General features: G+C 40.8%; 2 protein-coding genes across 3 annotated transcripts; one reads left to right on the forward strand and one right to left on the reverse strand.

The window, feature by feature from the left end:
• Window positions 1-152: 152 nt before the first annotated feature.
• LOC113160408 lies at window positions 153-2485 on the forward strand. The gene is made up of 6 exons (XM_026357640.1): window positions 153-259; window positions 361-432; window positions 515-633; window positions 733-793; window positions 913-1007; window positions 1106-2485. Exons 1-6 carry the CDS (start codon window positions 215-217, stop codon window positions 2436-2438), a joined length of 1725 nt encoding a protein of 574 aa, XP_026213425.1. The 5' UTR covers window positions 153-214; the 3' UTR covers window positions 2439-2485.
• An 8297-nt stretch (window positions 2486-10782) lies between these two features.
• On the reverse strand, window positions 10783-16146 carry adrb2a (adrenoceptor beta 2, surface a). 2 transcript variants are annotated; one of them, XM_026357869.1, is made up of 2 exons: window positions 15987-16146; window positions 10783-15688 (listed from the first exon to the last, which is right to left on the reverse strand). In XM_026357869.1, exon 2 carries the CDS (start codon window positions 15686-15688, stop codon window positions 14438-14440), a length of 1251 nt encoding a protein of 416 aa, XP_026213654.1. In that variant the 5' UTR covers window positions 15987-16146; the 3' UTR covers window positions 10783-14437. The 2 variants fall into 2 exon arrangements, with proteins under 2 accessions (XP_026213654.1, XP_026213655.1); XM_026357870.1 differs by lacking the exon at window positions 15987-16146 and having other exon boundaries at window positions 10783-15516; window positions 15596-15687.
• Window positions 16147-20408: the final 4262 nt, after the last annotated feature.

The following is a 20408-nucleotide window of genomic DNA, read 5'->3' on the forward strand; positions in this document are numbered from 1 at the left end:
GTTCCAGAACGTCGTGTGTTGTGACTCAATAGTCAGGATTCGACTTGGACCTCACACACTCTTCACCTGAACTCACTCTGTTCATTGGTGCCAGGAGGATCAACTGTGATCGAGTACTCTCAGCTCTGCTGTCGAACATAAACCTAATTTGTCGTTGTTGCTTTGATAAGAGTTGTGTTTGTTCTGCATTGTGATATACAGCAACAAACCATCCATGGAGTTTATTGAAGGAAGTAGAGGAATCTACAGACCCATCAGGGTATGTGAGAGAAGATTTGAGTTCGACTTTGACCGTTTTCAGATGTGTTTTAACAGGTTATCAAACAATAACTGACTTTATGTTATTAATATCTATCTAAGGTGTTGTTTGAGACACCCATATATGATCGGGTTCTGCAGCTCTGCTGGCATATTAGAAGCTACAAGTCTCAGGTAAGACCTAGGATCCTTCCAAAACCACAATAATAGAAAATGCTAGATTAATAAATATAATATAACCCCATTATGTTATTAGATGGCTCTGATGACGGAGCTACTAAGACTACAACAGGAAAACCTGATCCCATCTCAGGTGACTACTGAAGACATGATCAACCTGATTTTAGAGAAAAGCAAAAGTACAGTGAGAGAACGGTGAGTTAAAGAGACACAACTAAATCCCAGACCAATCTGTACCCAAAGATTGAAGAGTAGCACTGACGATGAACTTTCTTTTATTGTTTCTCTTTGAAGTCTTTGGGAGTTTGAACTGGAGGATTTTGATGAGGAGGATGCCAAGCCACTTCTCATGCTGGTAAGTATCCTGTAATTCCTAACATTTAGTGTGGAGCTAATTGTTACAGTTTTCTTATTTTATCCCAGTAAATATACTGTATGTAAAAACTACATTTCACATGAAATGACTTACTTCAGGTGTGGGCAGTAAACGTCAGCAACAAAATGAGGGATGTTGAGTTTGAAGCCCAGATGCTCCTCAAGTCCCCACAGGCCTTACCTCCTAATTTCCAGTGAGTCACATCTGATGAATATGAATTAAACTACAGTGGCTTTGTGATGACTGGGATATTGTTAACATTTTTAACAACTGATTGACTGTAACCTACAGACATCCTAAAGTCCTCAGTGTGGCACAAGAATACGCTCAGATCCTGAGAGAGAAGAAGCAGGAAGCACCGAGCTTCAAGCTGCTCTGTCCACAAGACGTGGTGATGGAAGTGGTTCCCAGAGTCCTGCAGGGCTTCTGGGTGCTCCCTCCCCGTCCCCTCTTAAATATGCCTTCCCTGAAGCTCAGTAAACTGTCCATCGGGGTTACAAAGGCTGTTTTGGATGGGGTCTCCAATGGTCTCCCCATCAACAACCATCAGGTCACCTTCTCTCGCTCCATCAGAGATGACATGGTGCTGTCTATCCTGACAGAGATCAGACAGACTCACCCACATGACATCCTTGTGAACAGGATCAAGAGCTTTGCACCGGTGCTGCTGAGTGAAATTGCTGAAGTTGCAGTGAGACAGGTTTGTGGGATGTTTCAGCCTCAGAGCCCTAAAGTGTCAGCTCATCTGACACCCGCTGCTGAACCTCCTGTCACCATTCAAGTCCAGGATGACTTCAGTCTGCCTGTGACTGAGGAGAAGCCAACACCCAGCCCAGAGACAGACTCTGCTGCGGTGCAGACAGCTTCTATAACACCTGAACCTGCAGAACCTGAATGCATTACGGAGGGTGAGGCCAGGGACAACACCGGAGCACCAGACTCTGCTGTGGTTCCAGCTCTTCAAATACCTCCTACTGAACCCGTGTCTGCTGAACCTATGATTCAGCCCAGGGAGGATGAAATTAAAAGCCCAGAGAAGGACCCAGACCTAAAATCCACTGTAGTGTCAGGTACTTCAGCACCCCTTGCTGTACCCAGAGGCATTACTGAGATTCAGGACAGAACTGATGAAACAACAAGAGCTGACATGGAAAAGAAGCCCAAACCTAGTGGACCAGCAAACTCTGCTGTGGCCCCACCTTTTCTGACACTAGATCCTCATCCTGCGGTCATCGCTGCTTTGCAGGACGGCTTCACCAGGAACCTGGCTACAGAGGAGCCACCATCCAGTCCAGAGACAGCCTCTGTAGTGGTGTCTTCCCCACCAGCTCCTGAGCCACCGCCCGCTGAACCTCTTGACACTGCTGATGTTCAGGACAGTGAGGACAGAAACGAAAGCTTGAGCCTAGAGGAAGACCCAAAACCCACCAGAGCACCAGACTCTGCAATGGTTCTAGCTTCACCAGCTAGTTTGAACCTTCCTCTTGAACCTGTGGCCGTTGTTATAGATCACTCAGGAGTCAAGAGGAGCAACAAGAACAGAATACGACGTTTCTTCCGTTGGCTCTTTAAACCACTGTGCTGCTGCTGCTTTGCTCAAAGTGACAGACTAACGTCTTTTTGAATTGTTTCCATGTTTTATTAACTGTACTGACTTAAAATGCATTAATAAAAAAGTCCATGTGTCAAAAACCTGTTTTACTCTTTAAATTATAACCATAATTTTAGTTATAGTTCTATTTGTAATATTTTAATATTTACATTTTAATGCCTAAGTGCAAATAGAAATATAAAGAGTTAGTTGTTTCTAATATATTTGATGCAAGTCCACAAATAGTGGTACAGAATAAAATAGAAAATACCCTTAATGTGAAACCCTTTAACCATTACTGTGTCTGGAAAATATGCTTGGGAACATTATCCTAAACCTTTACTACATACAGATGCTGCTGTTCGTTCAAGTCAGCAGCATGTATAACTAAAGGACAGTGCATAATTTTGTAGAGCTCATATAACAGCAGGAGAACCAGCCTTATCTTAACAGAAAAAACACAACACAAACCCTTTTAACAAGCTGGGTAATTTATTTTTATTATACTGACAAGTTGGGGGATGTTTTTAGTAGTCACGTGAATCCCATGGGCTCTGCTTTAGTGCCACATGGGAGATCCTATACTGGATGCATAGTTGTGGGTGCTATTAAGATAAACTAATAAATTACAATGAAATTATATAATAATAATAATAATAATAATAATAATAATAATAATAATAATAATAATAATAATAATAATAATAATAATAAAAATGCTGCCTTTATCCAGCAGATTTATTAAAACAACAGAGTCATGAAAGCACCACAAGAGAGCGCTGTCACACTGATTATGTGCTTTGCTGCAAAAGCCACTATGCCCGTGTTATTCCTCTTTCGAGCCAGATGTGGGCAGTGGAAGATAATGCCTGAGTGCAGCCTGCGTTGCCTCAGCTGGCACAGACAACAGGTGAGAGAGAGAGAGAGACGAGGAAAGAAAATAACTTCTATCATCTGCCATGGCAATGGAAGGTATCCATGCTGACCGTAATGGAAAGCGTCACCTCAGTCACATTTCTGGCCGGTGTTCAACGTTCACCTCCATTAATGACATCCATTTATGCAAGAAGCTCCTTCTATTACACTGTGAGTAAGAGGCAGGTGTTAAAATACATTTCCTGACAGGATAAGTTTAAAATACAGGGTCAATCAGTCACTACATACAGTGCCTTTTGATTTTAACCACACTTGTGGAAAGATTAGCGTGCGTAAAGGCATCTCTTGAATTACAGTATCAAAGTATTAACTAGCCAACATCTTGTGGTACTGACACAGTGGAAATTGCAGAGAAATGCGAGCGAATATAAGGAGAATTCAGATACACGCAAACAAAGAGATTACAATGTTGTAATGCAGGGAGAAATGTTTGCATACATCATCTGCATGCTGAATAATGTTGGAAGGCTTCTTCCTTCCCCCCGCAGGCATGAGTTTAGCACAAGTTCAAAACAAGTTCATTTGTGCCAATACAAGCACTGAATGTTTTTCCTTTTTCAGTATTCCCCGTGCTACTTTCAAATGGTCATGAGGGATTTGACTAACAGGTTTACGCCACACACTGCATTAGATGCTTGTGAGGAAATGCAGTGGCTCATTAGATACATTGATAAATTGCACCTAAAGTTGCACACAGTTAAATCTACAGAACAAAACAGGCAGCTATTAAGCTTTCTGTGCAGCTGCACGTTGAGATGATTGTGCAAATGAATATAATAAATACAGGAATGACTTCCTGTATCTTTCTCTGACTAAACCTGCTCTGCTGTTTGACCAGCAGGCTGTGGAGAGGATGTGTGCTGCTCTCCATGATGTTCAACAGCTTTTTCAGCTCCTCTCCACAACCTGCTTCAGTTGTCCTCAGCACAGAGCCAGTCTCCCGGATCAGTTTGTTTGTAGCAAAGAAGATTGCACTGGCTACAACAGACTGGTAAAAGATTTGTAACATCTTGTTGCACAGATTAAAGGTTCCTCAAGAAGTAGAGTCTGCTCTGTACCTTCCTGTATACAGCCTCTGTGTTGCATTTCCAATCCAGGCTCTTGTCCAGGTGAACTCCCAGGTATCTGTACCCCTCTACCACCTCTACATCTTCTCCAGAAATGGAGCCAGTCCTTAAACTGTCTCTCCCCACAACTGCAGAGTCATCTGAGAACTTCTGCAGATCACAGGACTCAGTGTTGTACTGAAAGTCAGAGGTGTACAGGGTGAAGAGGAAAGAGCAACAGGAAAATGTTCTCATGTGACCCAAAACACTGGAACAATAAATAACAAATGAAAACCTAGGTGAATCATATGTAATTCAGTGTGCCTCTTTTCTTTCTTTCTTTTTTTTTTTTTGCTTAAGAATGAGCCAACAGATGAAATAGTAGTTGTAGTAGTAGTAGTGATAGATCAATCGCTCCCTAATCATCTGTGGCACATATCTTACTTTTATAAATCAATACACGTTATACAAGCACATACCACAGTCCTGTGAGTGAGAAGAATATAAACTGTAAGTTGTTGAGTTAATAATTATTCATTACTATTGCATTATATATATACAATATATATTTTATAAGTGAGTGATGTTCAATTTTACAAAAAGTAATGTATAAAATAAAAAAAAAACTCAAATTACATGTAATTAAAATGATGTACTGAATCCACTGGTGCCAGCTGTGAGATACAGATGTGCTCCCAAGGAGAAAACAAAGGTTGTGACGTAACAATGAAGGAATCAGTAACACACTGCTTAGCGGAGTGAGTCACTTCTTTTTTGCAAGCAAACAAAAACAAACAATAGGAAGGAGAGTACAATGTACTGTACAATAGTAAGAAAAGAGTATCAGCAGAGGGTCAACAGGTCAAAAAGGAAAATGACTGGTGAAACAACTACTACTCTGCCTTGGTTACTGTGTTGAAGACGCATTTTGTGTGGCAATTACATTTCTCTGTGCCGTTTGTGGCTGCTATTACCTCATTGTTTAATATCACCAGGTTTATTAACAGTTTGTGATTTGTTAACACACATTTTTATTTTATAGCAGATATACATCCTAATTGCCTCTTTTTTTTGCAAACAATGCCTTTGTTTATCACTGACTATGTGTCATCTGGGTTGTAATCAATAGCGCTAGGTTTTATGCATTACTAGCAGCCACCATGATGTGGATCTTAAAGTTGGTGGAACATATAACTAACATACTGTCTGTTGCCATGGCTTGACTTGTCACCCCTGCTGAGTGCCCTTCCTTGCCACTACTCACTCTTCTTCTCACTAGAAGACATGTTATTTTTTCCTCCCTGTTAAATTGCACTTCACTTGTCAGACTCAGAAAGAGCAACAGAACTGCTGCGAGTGCTCAGCAATGCCAACCGAAGCAGATGTTGTAACAGGAGGAACATTATAGAGATTGTGGTACAGAAGATGCATGACGGGTTAGACGAGGATGAAGTTTTGTGTGAGGTTTTCAGCACATACTAGGTCCAGATTAATGGACTCATGAGAGCAGAGAAGATACACTACATCAAAACACAATATCTCTGCTGGCCCCAGTGACAAACTGTGTGATTGCCTAATGTAACTAATCATTTTTAAGTAAAGCTAATGCTTGACAGGGATTTTCATCATCCCAAAAAAGCAATACACACATCCGTATATTTGCTTTAGGGAAGAACCATGCATGTGAGAAGTAACTCACATGATTTTTCAAATCAGTGTTACCATTTAGTTTTATGAGTTTAATCATATCCATGACACACAGGTGTTGGCTAATGGCCGTTCTTCGCTGTCAGAGCTCTTTTGGGGTAAATATTCATATTTATCATGAGAAAAAAACATCAACCAGTGCCTCACAGGATGGAGCTCTATAGCACAGACGGGAAGCATAAATGAGGTTCTGGATTGACAGAAGTTGTAGTAAATAGACTAAATTCGCTGTTGGATTTAATTTCTTTATGGGATTTGTTGACAACAACCAAAATGTAGAAAATCCCCAGACTTGTTCTGAAAGACTATTACACAGCAATAAAACACTTCAAAACGCGGCGGAAGCAGACAGGAAGGCTGAACTGAATGAGGAATAACAAACTGAATACATAAAAGCAATCCAGTGAACAGAGAACAAAGCAGACAAATGCATTAAAAAAAGAGTAAATTACAAGTAAATAAATGAAATTATAATTGCTTTGCTATCTAACACTGGAGGTGCATGATAACAGACAGCATATACTGTCCATGCACATTGACTCATACATACCACAGCATCTCTGCAGAGCCTTAATGGAATCATAGAGTCAAATGGTAGCACACTGGTGTTATTATGCTAAGCTGAGCTGGTCACCTACTTGCCAGGGCTGAGTGATTGCTTAATATTCATAACAGCAAAACACTGCATGGTAAATCTCGCTGGGAACATAGCTGATTTGTCACAGTTCAATGTCAGCCGCAGGATTTAAGGAACATGCATGCCCTGTTGTCTGTTTTAGGACGCTCTGTTCCTCTCTGCCCCATCCTTCTCTAGCGCACTTCTCCGTCTCTGAGGATAATAACTCTCTTCTCCGCAACATTATCCTTCACCGTAGTGGGTGATTGGGGAGTTTTTGTTCTCTGCAATAATTGAGGATAAGTCACTGTTTAAGGTTGACTGCTCCAGTAGAGACAATCTCGCAGCAAACCGATACGTTATCCCTGTTGTCAAAGCCCTCTTGTAACCTCAGGGAGTTCAAGGTGAACAGCAGCAAATAGCAGCTCGTGATGAAAGCGTGGTCAGCGGGATTAACTCTGGTTTCACTCTCTGTCTGTACAGATTTTCATTAGAAGAGGTTCAAGTTGACAGGATCTGTCACTTCACACTGGCCTTGACCTAAAGTGTCAAGCTTTAAATATCTGCGATAGTATTAATAACAGGTATTTCAAGGTTCTTCCATAACATATGTACTCAATATGTATGTTAATTCACATTAAAAGCAGGGTACCTTGCAGAATAGACTTAGCTCTAATGGAATGTATTAACCATGTTAAGTATTTACTACTGGGCCAAGATGTGTTTTAAATACACTCCATAGCTTCCATTTAATACTGACTGTTGAGTCAGGGATTAATGTTGGATACTTCCTTGCCACTGGACATTAACCATGAGCCCATGAGACACATCCACACACACACACACACACATTTAGCCACACTTGCTGGCTCACACATAGGCCTATCTGTAGCTCCCTACAAGGCATCTGTTTACTCAAATGACAAGCGTCTTTGTCCCCCATTTGGTGAACACTTGGACCATGTAAGGGGAATGCTGGGGGAGACGACTGTTATGTCAAAGCGATAAAGAGCGTTTTCTTAGTGACTGGCGGTGACAGGGCCTCCCAAGCCTGTGTGTGACAGGTCAGAAGAAAGAACTTTGGTGTTTGTTAGGGTGCTATAGAGATGTGACGATCATGTTTCCCTCATTTCTTCCTGTGTTTGTTCCTTTTGGATGATTTAAAACCCAGAGCATTTCCAGTTATTTCATATCAGTGTAAACTTTCTATTGTAAAATACATGTTGATGACTGTACTGTACAATAAGTCAGCTCCAGCCTAGGACACAATATTCACCACTTAGTACAAGTTTGTATTTAAACCGAATCAGTATACTGCACCATTACCTAAGATGTTGAGGTGGTTTTAGAAAGGTGATGAAAGTGATACTTACTACGCTGGAGCTGACTCCGAGTCAAATCGATTATTTGGAAGCAAATTATGACTGTTATTTATTCAGATAATTGAGCCATTAGGAGAGAAAGAACACTTTAGGTGGGATTATGCCACTGCACCAGCTCTTGGACTGGTGTCAGTGTGCAGATTTATTCAAATTGAAATCAAAGGTCTGTCAGCAGCAACATGAAGAAAAATATTAATAAAATAAAAAGAGAGCTTAAAATTAAGTAGTACAACACTACTCCTTACTGATTGTACTGTAAGGGATTATATGTGATCACTCGTGCACTCTGTGAAAAATTTCCTGACCTCCTGGAAACTAAACTTATTACTAACATATTTTTCATCATAGAAAACAGATGTATCTATTTTGTAGCTGTCTACATGAATTTTGAGCACTTTGTACATACACAAACACACTGGGCTGCTGATTTTTACTACATTTCATAAACATGCATTTCTTTTCTGTAAGTGTGATTTATTTCATTGCCAATAGCGCTGTTGTTTAAGTGAGAAACCCGGGGAAAAGAATTGCCATGGCACAAGATATGAGTCTGACAGAATGGAGCATAAATCATCTGTCAAAGAAAACAGTCACATGTGGAGATTCGTGGTTGGCTGCAGGTTGGAAACGAAGTGACGAATAAGAACGTTTAAAGGGTAAGTGCGCTCGGTTTGTAGCGAACATGTTAGGAACAGAGCTAGTTTGAGAAAGATGTAGTTTCTTACGTTTTCTTTGGCCTTGAAAGCATCACGAAGCCTATCCTTTGAGTTCATGTTTGCTTTCATAACCTGGGGTCAGATAGGGCCAGTTTTTCACAAACAGACAAACTACTGTATGATTTGAGATGCACGGACACGCACCCACAGATACACACACATACTAGTAAGGCTCTTGGGAGTGAGGGGGCTTCAGACATTGCGGTGCCTTGGTCACTGTAGCCACCAAAGTGCCAGGGGACTTATGGATCTATCAGAGGCAGCGTTTTCACATGCTCACACCCTTTAAGCAGTATGACATGGACATGATTAACACATCTGAGATGATCGCCATCCTGTACCAAAATAGGCTCCCCCTTTCCAGACATTTTTCCCACTGTGGTACTTTTTAAAGTTTAACTGTGACACAGATGACATAGTAGGTCCAGATATGGAAAGGTTGCATAGATAGATATACTATAGATAGATAGATAGATAGATTTCTTAAAGTTTCTCTGCTAGTATTAAAAAGTACTAATCAAGCTCCAGAGAGTGCGTGGCAGATCTCACAGAATTAAGTCTGCCCACGTCCCTTTGGCTCGGCCTCAGTGCACATCTAAACCCTTGAAAGACATGGAGCGTTTTGCACAAGTTAAACTCAAATTGCAATCTGACGCTGCAGGGGAAAACTTGAGTTTTAAGGGATTAAAGGGTGAGGGCAGTGAAGAGCTCTTGTACGCATTTACACTCAAAATGCCTCTGCTACAACACCGATGTTCAACTGTGAAATTCAAGGGCAGATGATAAGTAGCTTTTAGACTCTTTATATATGCACAAGTAGGTCTGGGGCTGTTCAGAGTCCATAGATATAATTCATAGACGATACCATGGCTCTGTATAATTGACTGTTTGCAAAGCCCTTATTTACTATTGCTGCTGTGTGCCTGTCAAGCGGTCCATTCTCATAAAACCCAGTTACAATGATAACATTGCCAGATTTTCCATCAAATTTTCAAATAATAGGCCTTGACTTCCGACAGAAGTAGACAAAACAGGCTTTGTATTTCTAACTAATGGGCTCCACTTTTACTGCTGTCGCTGTGTAGCAAAAAAAAAAGATTCACAGTAAAGTTAAAGCTAAGGCTAACTGTCTTTGTTTGCAGTGAAGAGTTAGTATCAGGGATTTGCACAGTTAGAACCTGCTTCATTTTAACATGATGCTGTTTGACTGCACAGGCCACATAAATAAACAACACGGAGATTAGACCCATACCTTAATGTTTATATGTTCAAACTGTGTGTTTTAATTTTGGTGCTAAATGAGAAAAAAGGCTTGAAGCATGAGGACTCACTAGTGTGTTTGACAATCACAAAATAACAAAAGGTCTAACAAGTTTGGCTGAACTCATTTTGCACCCTCCTCTGTCAAAAGAAGAAAGAGAGCCGTGTGGGTGATGGAAGCACATTATCTCATTTTAAAACACTCTAAGTGTCCAATCTCTTCGGTTGCCATTAAAACCAAATGCATTAAGTATGTTGTTCTGGCCATGTTTTCTATCAAACTGCATTTCTAACCAGAGCAACTCTAAGTCTTTGAATGCAGATCAACATGTTTTACGCTAGAAAGAAACATGAAAGGTGCTTTCCACCCCGGCTAAGTGCCAGATATTAAGACACTTTTATGCCTCTATATATCTCTACTTCTCCTCCCATGGATATCTGGAATAGAATTAGGTGCTCTGTATAATCTATGATTACTCGGAGAACTGGCCGGCCGTGTAGTTTCAAAAGCAGAATGGAAACATTTTCACAATGTCCTGATCGTTTTCCTGTCCATCATTCCATCTGGATCACATGCTGGTACTGGTTTTCCCATACTGAAATAGACTTAACCGCTGTCATTGTGAAAGCCAAGTGCAATCAATTGCTGGTACCTCATTCCTCAGGTTGTTTTATTTTTATTATACTCGCTAATGATGACAAAAGACACATCACTGAAGACATTACATGCAACATGCACATAATTTATTTCAATACAAATTTTACAGCACATACACATTTGCTTTTTCATAAATACTACAGAACACCACATGTTGTAACAGACGTCATTACCTTGACAAACAAACTTGTGCGAAAATAGCTTGCAAACATTTAGTAAACATTCAGCTGAGTGACGACTTTTTCACTCTGGCGACGAAAGAAGTTCACATACGAAAGGTTTACTTGTCATATGAAAGCTGAAGCAATATTTGACTTCCATGGAAAATTCACATTTACATACATCCAATAATCAGAATAGTTCACCTTCCACAATGTCACTGCTGAGATTGTGCAGCAATCGTTTGTTAGAGTTCCTCTTTTCTTCTTTTTCTTTTTTTTTTTTTTTGTTGCAAACAGGAAAAGGAACTTCCACCCAAATATTATGGTACAAGTGAACAGACACAACTCATCATCCAGATATTGTTGAGAGTTCATGAACTCGAATGGGGGGGTCATGTAATGAGAAAATGCTACAAATGTTTTATGAGAGTACTATACATTGCTGCTTTAAGTAAATCTGAATCATAGGGCAACATGACTGTAGGCAAAGTGACTTTTATTGAATAAAAACAATAGTAGATCCATAGAGACAGCATTAGCATCGCGCCACATAAAATTGTCAATTCATGACATGGATCATTTAATTTTCCATTAAAAATGACGTGTCACATATACATATGTCTGTAACGTATGCTTTATTAAAAGGACTCTTTATTTAATCTGAGTTGCTATATCCACATTAGTGGTTAATATGTGGCCGAACTGAAAGTAAACTGTATGCACCAGTGAGCACTACACATGGTTCCAAACCATCAGCTGTATTTGGAATGTCGGAGTGTCAGCTTATCGTTCAAGACTCGTTGCACATAACTGTGTTGCGTCCTCCAGCGCCCAGAGATGAAGACATGACCTACATTCCTTATTGTAATGGCGTATTGATGAAACAGAAACCATTAATACTCCTTAAGACAGCTGAGGTGCAAGGAGAGGCCACTGCCAGGAGGGAGCAGTATGGATATATAGTTCAAATCCTACTCCACTAGAACTAAAACAGAGCACTTTGAAAGGAAATGGCACCAGAGTCCACAAATACATTGGCACAAACATTTTGCAAAACATGCAAAGATCACTTTTGGAGTGACAGACAGTTCAAACACAGAGCCCATATAATTCAGCAGTAACATTGTTGTCAATGTCTCAGCTAATTGTAAATGAATAAAAAGTCCAATATCAGCGTCTTCATCTGTTTTGTGCTTTGTGCATGCAGTCCAGTAAAACAGCTGAGTGAACATTTGTTCTAACAGTCAGCCTCTGCTGTAAATCCATGGAAAAGAAAAACAGAAAAAAGACCAACATGTTAGAAAGCTTGTTTTTCACATGGCCGACACTGACGTACGATGTCACCATACTTACGACTACGCCTAAGGTAACAGCACATACTAATCCTAGCCATACAGTACATAGTGATTACTCTGAGGGAACAAAGTTCACAGTTTTGACGATGTCAGCTGACCTTAACTCCAGAGGCAACGCAACATGCACTACAACACAGGTCACTAACACCGATTTAGACTGGCAGAGAATCCCTGCTCCCCCCCCCCCCCACTGTGCCTTCAGTAGCCACATTTAGCATGCTGTCACTTTGATCAGAACATACTAGAGATTGCCAAACTCACTGGGGAAAAGGGGGTACAACTTCAGCAACACCTCCATTGCTCTTCCTGAGAGCAATGCTCTTGCAAGCCACGTAGTGTGGGAAAGGGTGGGTGAAATTTCCAATTAAAGTCCCGCATGCGAAAGTGCTTGTTTATGCTTGCCTAAGTAAAAAAGTGACATTCCCAAGAGCCTGTGACCTTTAGACGGGTGATAAGAAAGAGTGTCATCACACTGTACAAATGAGAAACTATAGACTTTGTAATTTTGTAATCAACATTGGTGTAGTTTTCATGAGGGAGTTATATAATTCTTCAGCTGAACAGCAGAGATAACGTAATCTTAATGAGAAATAAGAGACATTAATTTGTGCCTATTGGGCTACCCTCCACTGGAATGCAGCATTTCCTAAAGACTGCACACCAAGGGGCATTTAAAGACTGACTGAAACAGCTGGAACAGATGAGACGCATCTCAGTGGACTTCTTGGTGTCTTATATCCAAATGCTGTAGAGATCCAGACATCTGTTTAAGTGACAGACGAAACTCTGGGAAATGTTAGGGAGCAGCAACAAAGGTGCACGACTCACCAGGAGATATCTGTTTATTTGCCCAAGTAGTCAGCGCCACTGTATCTTTGGTCTGGAACTTTGTTATCACTTGGCTATTTCGATGTACTGTTTATTATTATGTGTGGATTGTACCCTGTGCCATATCTAAGGAAATGGCTTCTCTAGTTTCAGTAAACACTTAACATGCTGAAGCACCGCAACCACAAAATTTAATAAACAAACAGGGTTTGTGCAACAGTTGGACCAACTGTTACTGCCTACATGGAGGAGGCAGGACAGACTCATAGCTTGGCTTAAAACTTCTATAATAGCTATACAATGTACCAAATATCGGTTTGCATGACGTCCAGTAGTGAATGTTTGAAAAAAGTGCATTGAAGTGTAGGCATATAACAGCTAGAATTAAAGTTCAATATCCATAATAACCCAAATAATGTCACCTGCTCTGCACTTAAAGGTATTAAATATCTTGAGGAGGAGTGGCTGATACAACACATTTAAACTTGCTTTTAGTTCGTTTGATCATATGATTCACAGGGGATGGCCCCAGGAGTATCTACGCTTGCACCAGTGAGATGTAGATAGCTGTGAACATTCATATCTCTGGTGCTATCTGCTGACAACAGAAACTCCCATGCAACAGGCTGAAAAAGCACAGGGATAGCTGGGCCTCAGAACATTGCTGAACAGTGAGAAGCGAGAGGCAGGTCTCACCACACCTGCTGTCAATCATTTTCCATACATACACTTTACCACACACAGACACACACACACAAAAAAAATCTACAAGAAATACATTAAAGCAAATTCTGACTTGGTTGATTTGGAATGTATTTTTGAACATCAAACCAAAGAAGCATTGCATTTGATCCTTAAATACTCCTCACCAGTTTCCTGACAGAAGTAAGTTACCACATGTGCCGTGTTAACGTGCTCAAATGGAATTTACAACCTAGAGCAACATATACTTTGAAATTCAAAAAACATTTTATGCTATAAATTGTGGGATTTACAAATAAAAAACAAATAAAAAAAAAGTCCCACCGTTTTTTTAATTGGAACCGGGTAATTAGCAGTTTCATAAACAGCAGAACATTTAGTAGAGTGAATAAAGATGTAATGAGGTAGATGCAAAATCAATATTAGAAATGTAACAAAATGAAAAGTGATCTACCTACAGTATCTATTTGCTGTGTTTGAAGAGGAAAGAAATGCTTGAGTTGAACTAGCAACTGTTGATTCTAACAGTTTCCTTAAAGTAGTCTCCAGAGACTCTGCCAAGTCAACTTGACCGACCTTACCTTCATTAGTCAAATTGAAAAAAAAAGTTCATGATCGCCATGTAAACATATCTGGACTGCCCCGTTTACAGAAGTCTTAGGGCTCTAAAGGACAGCTGTTGCAGTTGTTAGGCCTTTGCTACAATTCCCGTTAGAATCCACTGCTCTGTCCACAACAGTGCAGATTGCCACTCCTTTCTCCTGACACCCATCGTTAGGGTCACTGTCTTCTGAGCTGCCCTTACTTCTCCCTTGCTGCTCGCTCTGCCAGCTGTGCCTGCTGTAGATGTATCCATTCACCGGTCCTGGGTTGCTGAGGCGGTTCCTCTTCATGCAGAGAATTTCCTTGAAGGCATATCTAAACTCAGGACTCCGACAGTAAATGAGCGGGTTGAAGGCAGAATTTGCGTAACCTATCCAGTTCAGTATCCTGAAAGTGAGTTTACAGTCCACGTTCCATATTCTCACCACCACGTTGAGCAGAAAGAAGGGCAGCCAGCACAGAGTGAAAATCCCCATGATGATGCCCAGCGTCTTTAAGGCTTTGTGTTCCCGCAGACAAAATTTAACCTTCTTGTGGGCACGCCCATTATTGGCATCCAAAGATTTGAGGTTGCTGTTGTCGTTGTTATGAAAACGGCCAACACTTTGGTCAATCTTCTTTAGCTGGCGCCTTGCCTCCTGGAAAACACGGCTGTAGACAAAAACCATAATGATCAAAGGGATGTAGAATGAGATGATGGAGGAGGTGATAGCATAAGCCGTGTTGGTGTAGAACTCGCAGCAGTTACTGTCCTCGGTGCACTTCTTAGCTTCCTTATCATCTGATATCCACCACTTCATGTGGATGGGCAGGTAAGATATCAAGGCGGCAATCACCCACACCAGCACCACCACAATGCGAGCCTTGCACTTGGTCAGCATCGACTGGTATTGGAAAGGAGAGGTGATGGCCAGATAACGATCTATAGCTATGACACATAGGGTCTCGATGCTTGCAGTCACACAGAGCACATCAGTCGCAGTCCAAAACTCACACCAGAAACTACCAAAGTGCCAGGTTTTAAAGATGATGTGACAGGCACCGAAAGGAACTACAACAAGACCCATAACCAGGTCAGCGCAGGCCAGGGACGTGATGAAGCAGTTGGTGACATTTTGGAGACGCTGGAAGCGGGCGATCGCTGTAATGACCAGGATGTTACCAAAGACAATGCACAGGACAAGTAAGGACATGATCATGCCCAGCAGGATCATTGTTACCTCACTGTAACCCTCCTCGTGCTCAGCTGGGTCCGAGGACGAGTTGATCTCTGCACTCCCATTGAGGTAGTCTGAGGGGGTTGTGCTTCCCATCTGAAGAGATCATATGTGGATAACACGCACACACACACAGAGACACACACGGAGGTGAAGACCATAGTTTAAACCTAAAAACGGCCTGATATAAACAGAAGAAAAAAGAACTGCACTGCACACTACTCAAATGTGCATATAAATCTAGCACTAACAAATTTGCACTAGTAAGTTTTACTTTCACAAAAAAAGAAAAGTTACAGCACCACCTCTGCAAGTTCATTACACCATGTTAGACTTTAGCAATCACAGCTTAAACAGCATTTCAAACAGTCCAACGCAATATAAGAATACAAACCTCCACAGGTAGTTGTTTTGCTTCCTGCTTCCCATATAAAGTAGAAATGTGACTGTTCAGGCAGTTCCTGTGAAGTATTCAGTGTCACATGTCCTTTTCTCTACTTTCTGCTTTTCTAAAGCTCCGTGTGCCTCACTCACTCAGTGCCTCAGCTGAGCAGTGTTTCTTCAAATCTGTCTCCCAGGCTATTTGTCAGAGCCCTTATAGCATGCAGTGATGACATCACGGTCAGTGCTCAGCCAATCAGACAGATAGCCTGCGGAGGGTGCTGTGCGCTCCTGAGAGCTTGAACGCATTGTCCCTGCAGCTACTTGTGCAGCGCTGCTTGACACAAATGCTGCATTCACAAGCAATGTCTTTAATCTGACTTCTTTTAAAATATGCAAACATATTAAAAGCCTTGTACATACACACTATTTTTAATATGCATGTACTATTTTTAAAGGTGAGATAAAAACATTTAGTTGACTTTGCAGTCCACGCACTTAGGAGGTTTTACAGCTCTTGCCTGTTTATCTGTATTATATTGAAAACAGGTGAAGCTTTCTGAGTGAGGAGACATTTGAGTGTTGATCCAACTGGCAAGGTAAACCAGATTCAGTTTATCAACTATATTTTATTGGAAAGTTCAACTAATACTAGAAAAAACATTTGCATGTGTTCAATATGAGAAAAATATATGTATAATATATGTATAATCCAGCACACATGAACATTGGGAATAGTTTAGCCTGTATGTATCAATGTATGTAATGCATCAAGGAAAAACATCTAAAGGTTAAACTGCAGAAAATTTCATCCCATTTCTGTTAGAAATGTGCACAAACGGCCCAGCGGATGTACTCTGCAGAAAACAAACGCTGCTTTAAATGGAATAAAAAGTTTTTTTGAGATTCGGGACAAATTTGCATTTCAGCAAAGCTTACAAAGTCCATGCAAAGTTGGTGACATACAGTTATTCAATGACCCTGAAATCATATTCAAAGTCTGGCACACAATGAACTTCATTATCTATGTGTTAGCTAAACAAACAGAGAGCCCTGTGTGGAACCCTGTCAGCGACAGATGCACAAGAAGAGTCACAAGAACAGATCAGTGACTGTGGGCTGTAAATGTTTTTTTCTTTCTTTGCATTACTTTGTGCCACAGCCTGGCTTCTATTGAGTCAGCATGGTGTTTCCCCACATTATTCCCCAGATACGTAGCTATCCTCTGTGCAAACATATGGTGGGTGTATATTGAAAGCCTCAGAAAGCTAGGAACCACATGCGAGATCAGACAATATCCAGATGATCTGGACTGAGGAATCATTGGTAAATTAAACTACCTGAGGAAACATCATCTCACACGTGATGTTCACAGATTTAATCTGTAGGCACACAAACACATATGAAGTTCTGGCACCATGCAACACAGGCATGTGCAGTACAGTAAATTGCGAAGCAGTTGATGCAGCAGTTTGGTCCCTGTCATCTGCTTGATTGTCCTCACTTTTGGCTGGCTCCATTCAGAACTGAGTCCCAGTCACGTTCACGTTAGATGACTGCAGTAAAGTGATCAATGATCTTTCAGACATCTGTCATCACTGGATAATTTCTTGTTGTGCATTGATTCTCTTTGATAATAATGAAGAGTGGAGGCAATTTAGCTGAAATACAGTACAGAGGGTGGTTGAGCGCAGATTGTGAAAAATACAACCATTAAGAAAGAGCATGGATTATAAACAGGCTTTTGAGCTAAGTGGTTGTTGTTCAGTGCCTGCAGGTGGGATTTTGCATGAGTGTCTGTGCTGACCTCACTGAGGGAAGTGATGACGTTTTCCAGAGTTCTGACAGCATCAAATGACAGCGCCACAGGCGCTTGATCAGTGTAGTTCACGATGAGCGCCTGATCCATCCAGTGAGTCCTCTGGTACTCAGCATTCACACACAGTTTCTAAATCATTGGAACTTGCTTTTCATCATACTGTAGACACTTACAGCTCAGCTGTTCTGATTTTTTATAATGATTGTGGGCCCTACAAATATTTAAGTTATGTTGTCCAGGCCATCCAGCCAAGTCTCACTGGGCAAATATTAAAAACACCCCTTCCTGATGATTTTTACGTCTTTCTAACCTTTTGTTTGACCTTAATTACACACACGCTCTTGAATGACAACATAGTATCTCTGAATACTTATCATCCCAGTGTAAGTTCAGATGCTTGGATGACCTCTTGCACATTTCTCTAGCCCCGACAATGTGATGAAATTTCCGCTTCTGCCCAAGACATATCAAAACATTATGCAATCATTGCCCTGTAATTAACAGATCACATCTCTTCCTCCGAGGAGGATGAATACTTGCCATTTTTAACACTCGCTGAGCTTTCCTCATGCATCGCAGAGGTGAAAATGTCAGAACTGCATCAAAGATTAACATGGAATTTACTTACACAGTACAGTACTGCTCCCAGTTGAAGTCTTTTGGTTTTTGTGACCCCCTGTGGTGCTTAACTTTTTTAAGAAGAGCCTTTCTGTGCTTGTACACAAACAACATAAAAACACATTTTATGAAAAAGCCTCTCTAGAGTTACAATAGTATTTGCTGCTGTTGGTGTTGAGCCTTAAATTCCTTATTCGTATTGGGTACTTGGAGGCCTGTACATCTTAGTGAACTACTGCACTTGTTACACCTCACTGGCTTAGAGCTATGTATATCATGTATATACCTATAATAAACATAATTTAATTTCTGTTCACTGCCTTCTTTTAGAAAGTGGGAGTCTGTATATTCGATTAATCATGACTAGTTTCCTCAATCGGTGACATCTGTCTTCCTGTATCCTGTCACTCCCAAGCGGAGCCAAAACACTTCTGATTAACCCTCCTGTCTTGGTCCATGCTCAGATATTTTCCATTGCACTGCTTAGTCAAACACTGTACATCCATATTCCTTCCACACATAGAAAGTTGTGACATTAACTCATTGGCCCAATTTGCACCTCCCCCACCAGCCAAACCCATGTTAGTCCTGTAATCTGTGAAAAACAATACCTGGAGACCTTATTCCTCTAGGGAAAAGTTTCAGGAGCATGACGGGAACTGAGCCCAGATTCTCTCTCACCTCTTAAATGTCAGTTTACTTTACTAGTATTACCTTTACCACATTTGTAAAAATAAACACAACCAAAGCGAGAACATTCAGTTTCATGCCGTAATACCTACTTCTTCTCAGCCAGGCTTCCTCTGCTTTAGGTTTTTAAACTGAGTTAATTTTCTGGCTCTAGCTTCATATTTAGCATACTGTACAGACAAGAAAGTGGTATCAACACATCTCATCTAACTCTGTTCATATTACTGATTAAGAGTCTTTTCCAGCCCGTCGAACTATTAATCATGAATATGTTTCAACCAGCTTGTTTGACTAGCCTGTTTCATTATCAAAGAAATCAATACTCAATGACGATGGAACACCTGCTGCATGGCAGATGTTCACAGCAGCACAGTTGTTGAGTTACACATAGCAAAGAGTAATAACACAAAATGCTCTCGCTCTGTTACATACAAACGTAAGTGCAAGATTTGTGCATGTACAACTTATCTTCAACATGAGACCAATAGATCATCTCAAATTGAACGTGATCATGTGAAGACAACTGTGTCGACTGCTGACTGTTTAGTCTGTCAGGCAAATCATGTCCTTATTTAATTCACTGGAACAAAGACATTCCCCTGGGATTAATTCAGAGCCTGGACAACAGATTGCTTCTGTGTGAAATCCCCCTATCGGACTGTGGGTGAGGTCCACCCAAAAACTAATGGGTTTATGACCATCAAAGAGCAGAAATCCAACCCTGCTTGTCCTATCAACTACTAGTGTTCTTGTTGAAAGTATCCCGCTCGGTACTGCATGTGGTTCACATAAACAAAAACAGTAGGACGAAACTATTTTGTGTATTTCTAATGAATAAGCCCATATATAGAAAAAGCAGTTTCTGAGAGAGCGTTTGGGTCATTGTTCACTCAGCTGGCTCCTGATAAAGTTCAGACGGAGGAAGAGGTTGTAAAAACACTTTACTGTACTATTCAACAACGCGTGAGCTGTGGTTTCCAGAATGAGCATAACATATACAAGGGACAACATAAAAAAATGTTCTTACGGGATCTGAGCAGTGTAACTAAAATAGGATATTGCACAGGATGCTCTTGTATTTTAGTGTGCAAACATAAGACACTGTTTTCGAATTTATCAATGTGTCTTACCCACACTCCCTTACTCTCTCAGTACACTCTAAGAAGCCAATGAAAGAGAGAAGGGAGAATATCTCACAGAGCCTCTCCCGGCTTAGAAGAAAAATCACTGCTCTCACGGGAGACCCTTTTTTTCGTTCCTCTTATTGATCATGATGCACAAAGGGAAACAGTAGTACACAGGGTATTT

Source organism: Anabas testudineus, chromosome 10, assembly GCF_900324465.2.
Source record: "Anabas testudineus chromosome 10, fAnaTes1.2, whole genome shotgun sequence".
Lineage (NCBI taxonomy): Eukaryota > Metazoa > Chordata > Actinopteri > Anabantiformes > Anabantidae > Anabas > Anabas testudineus.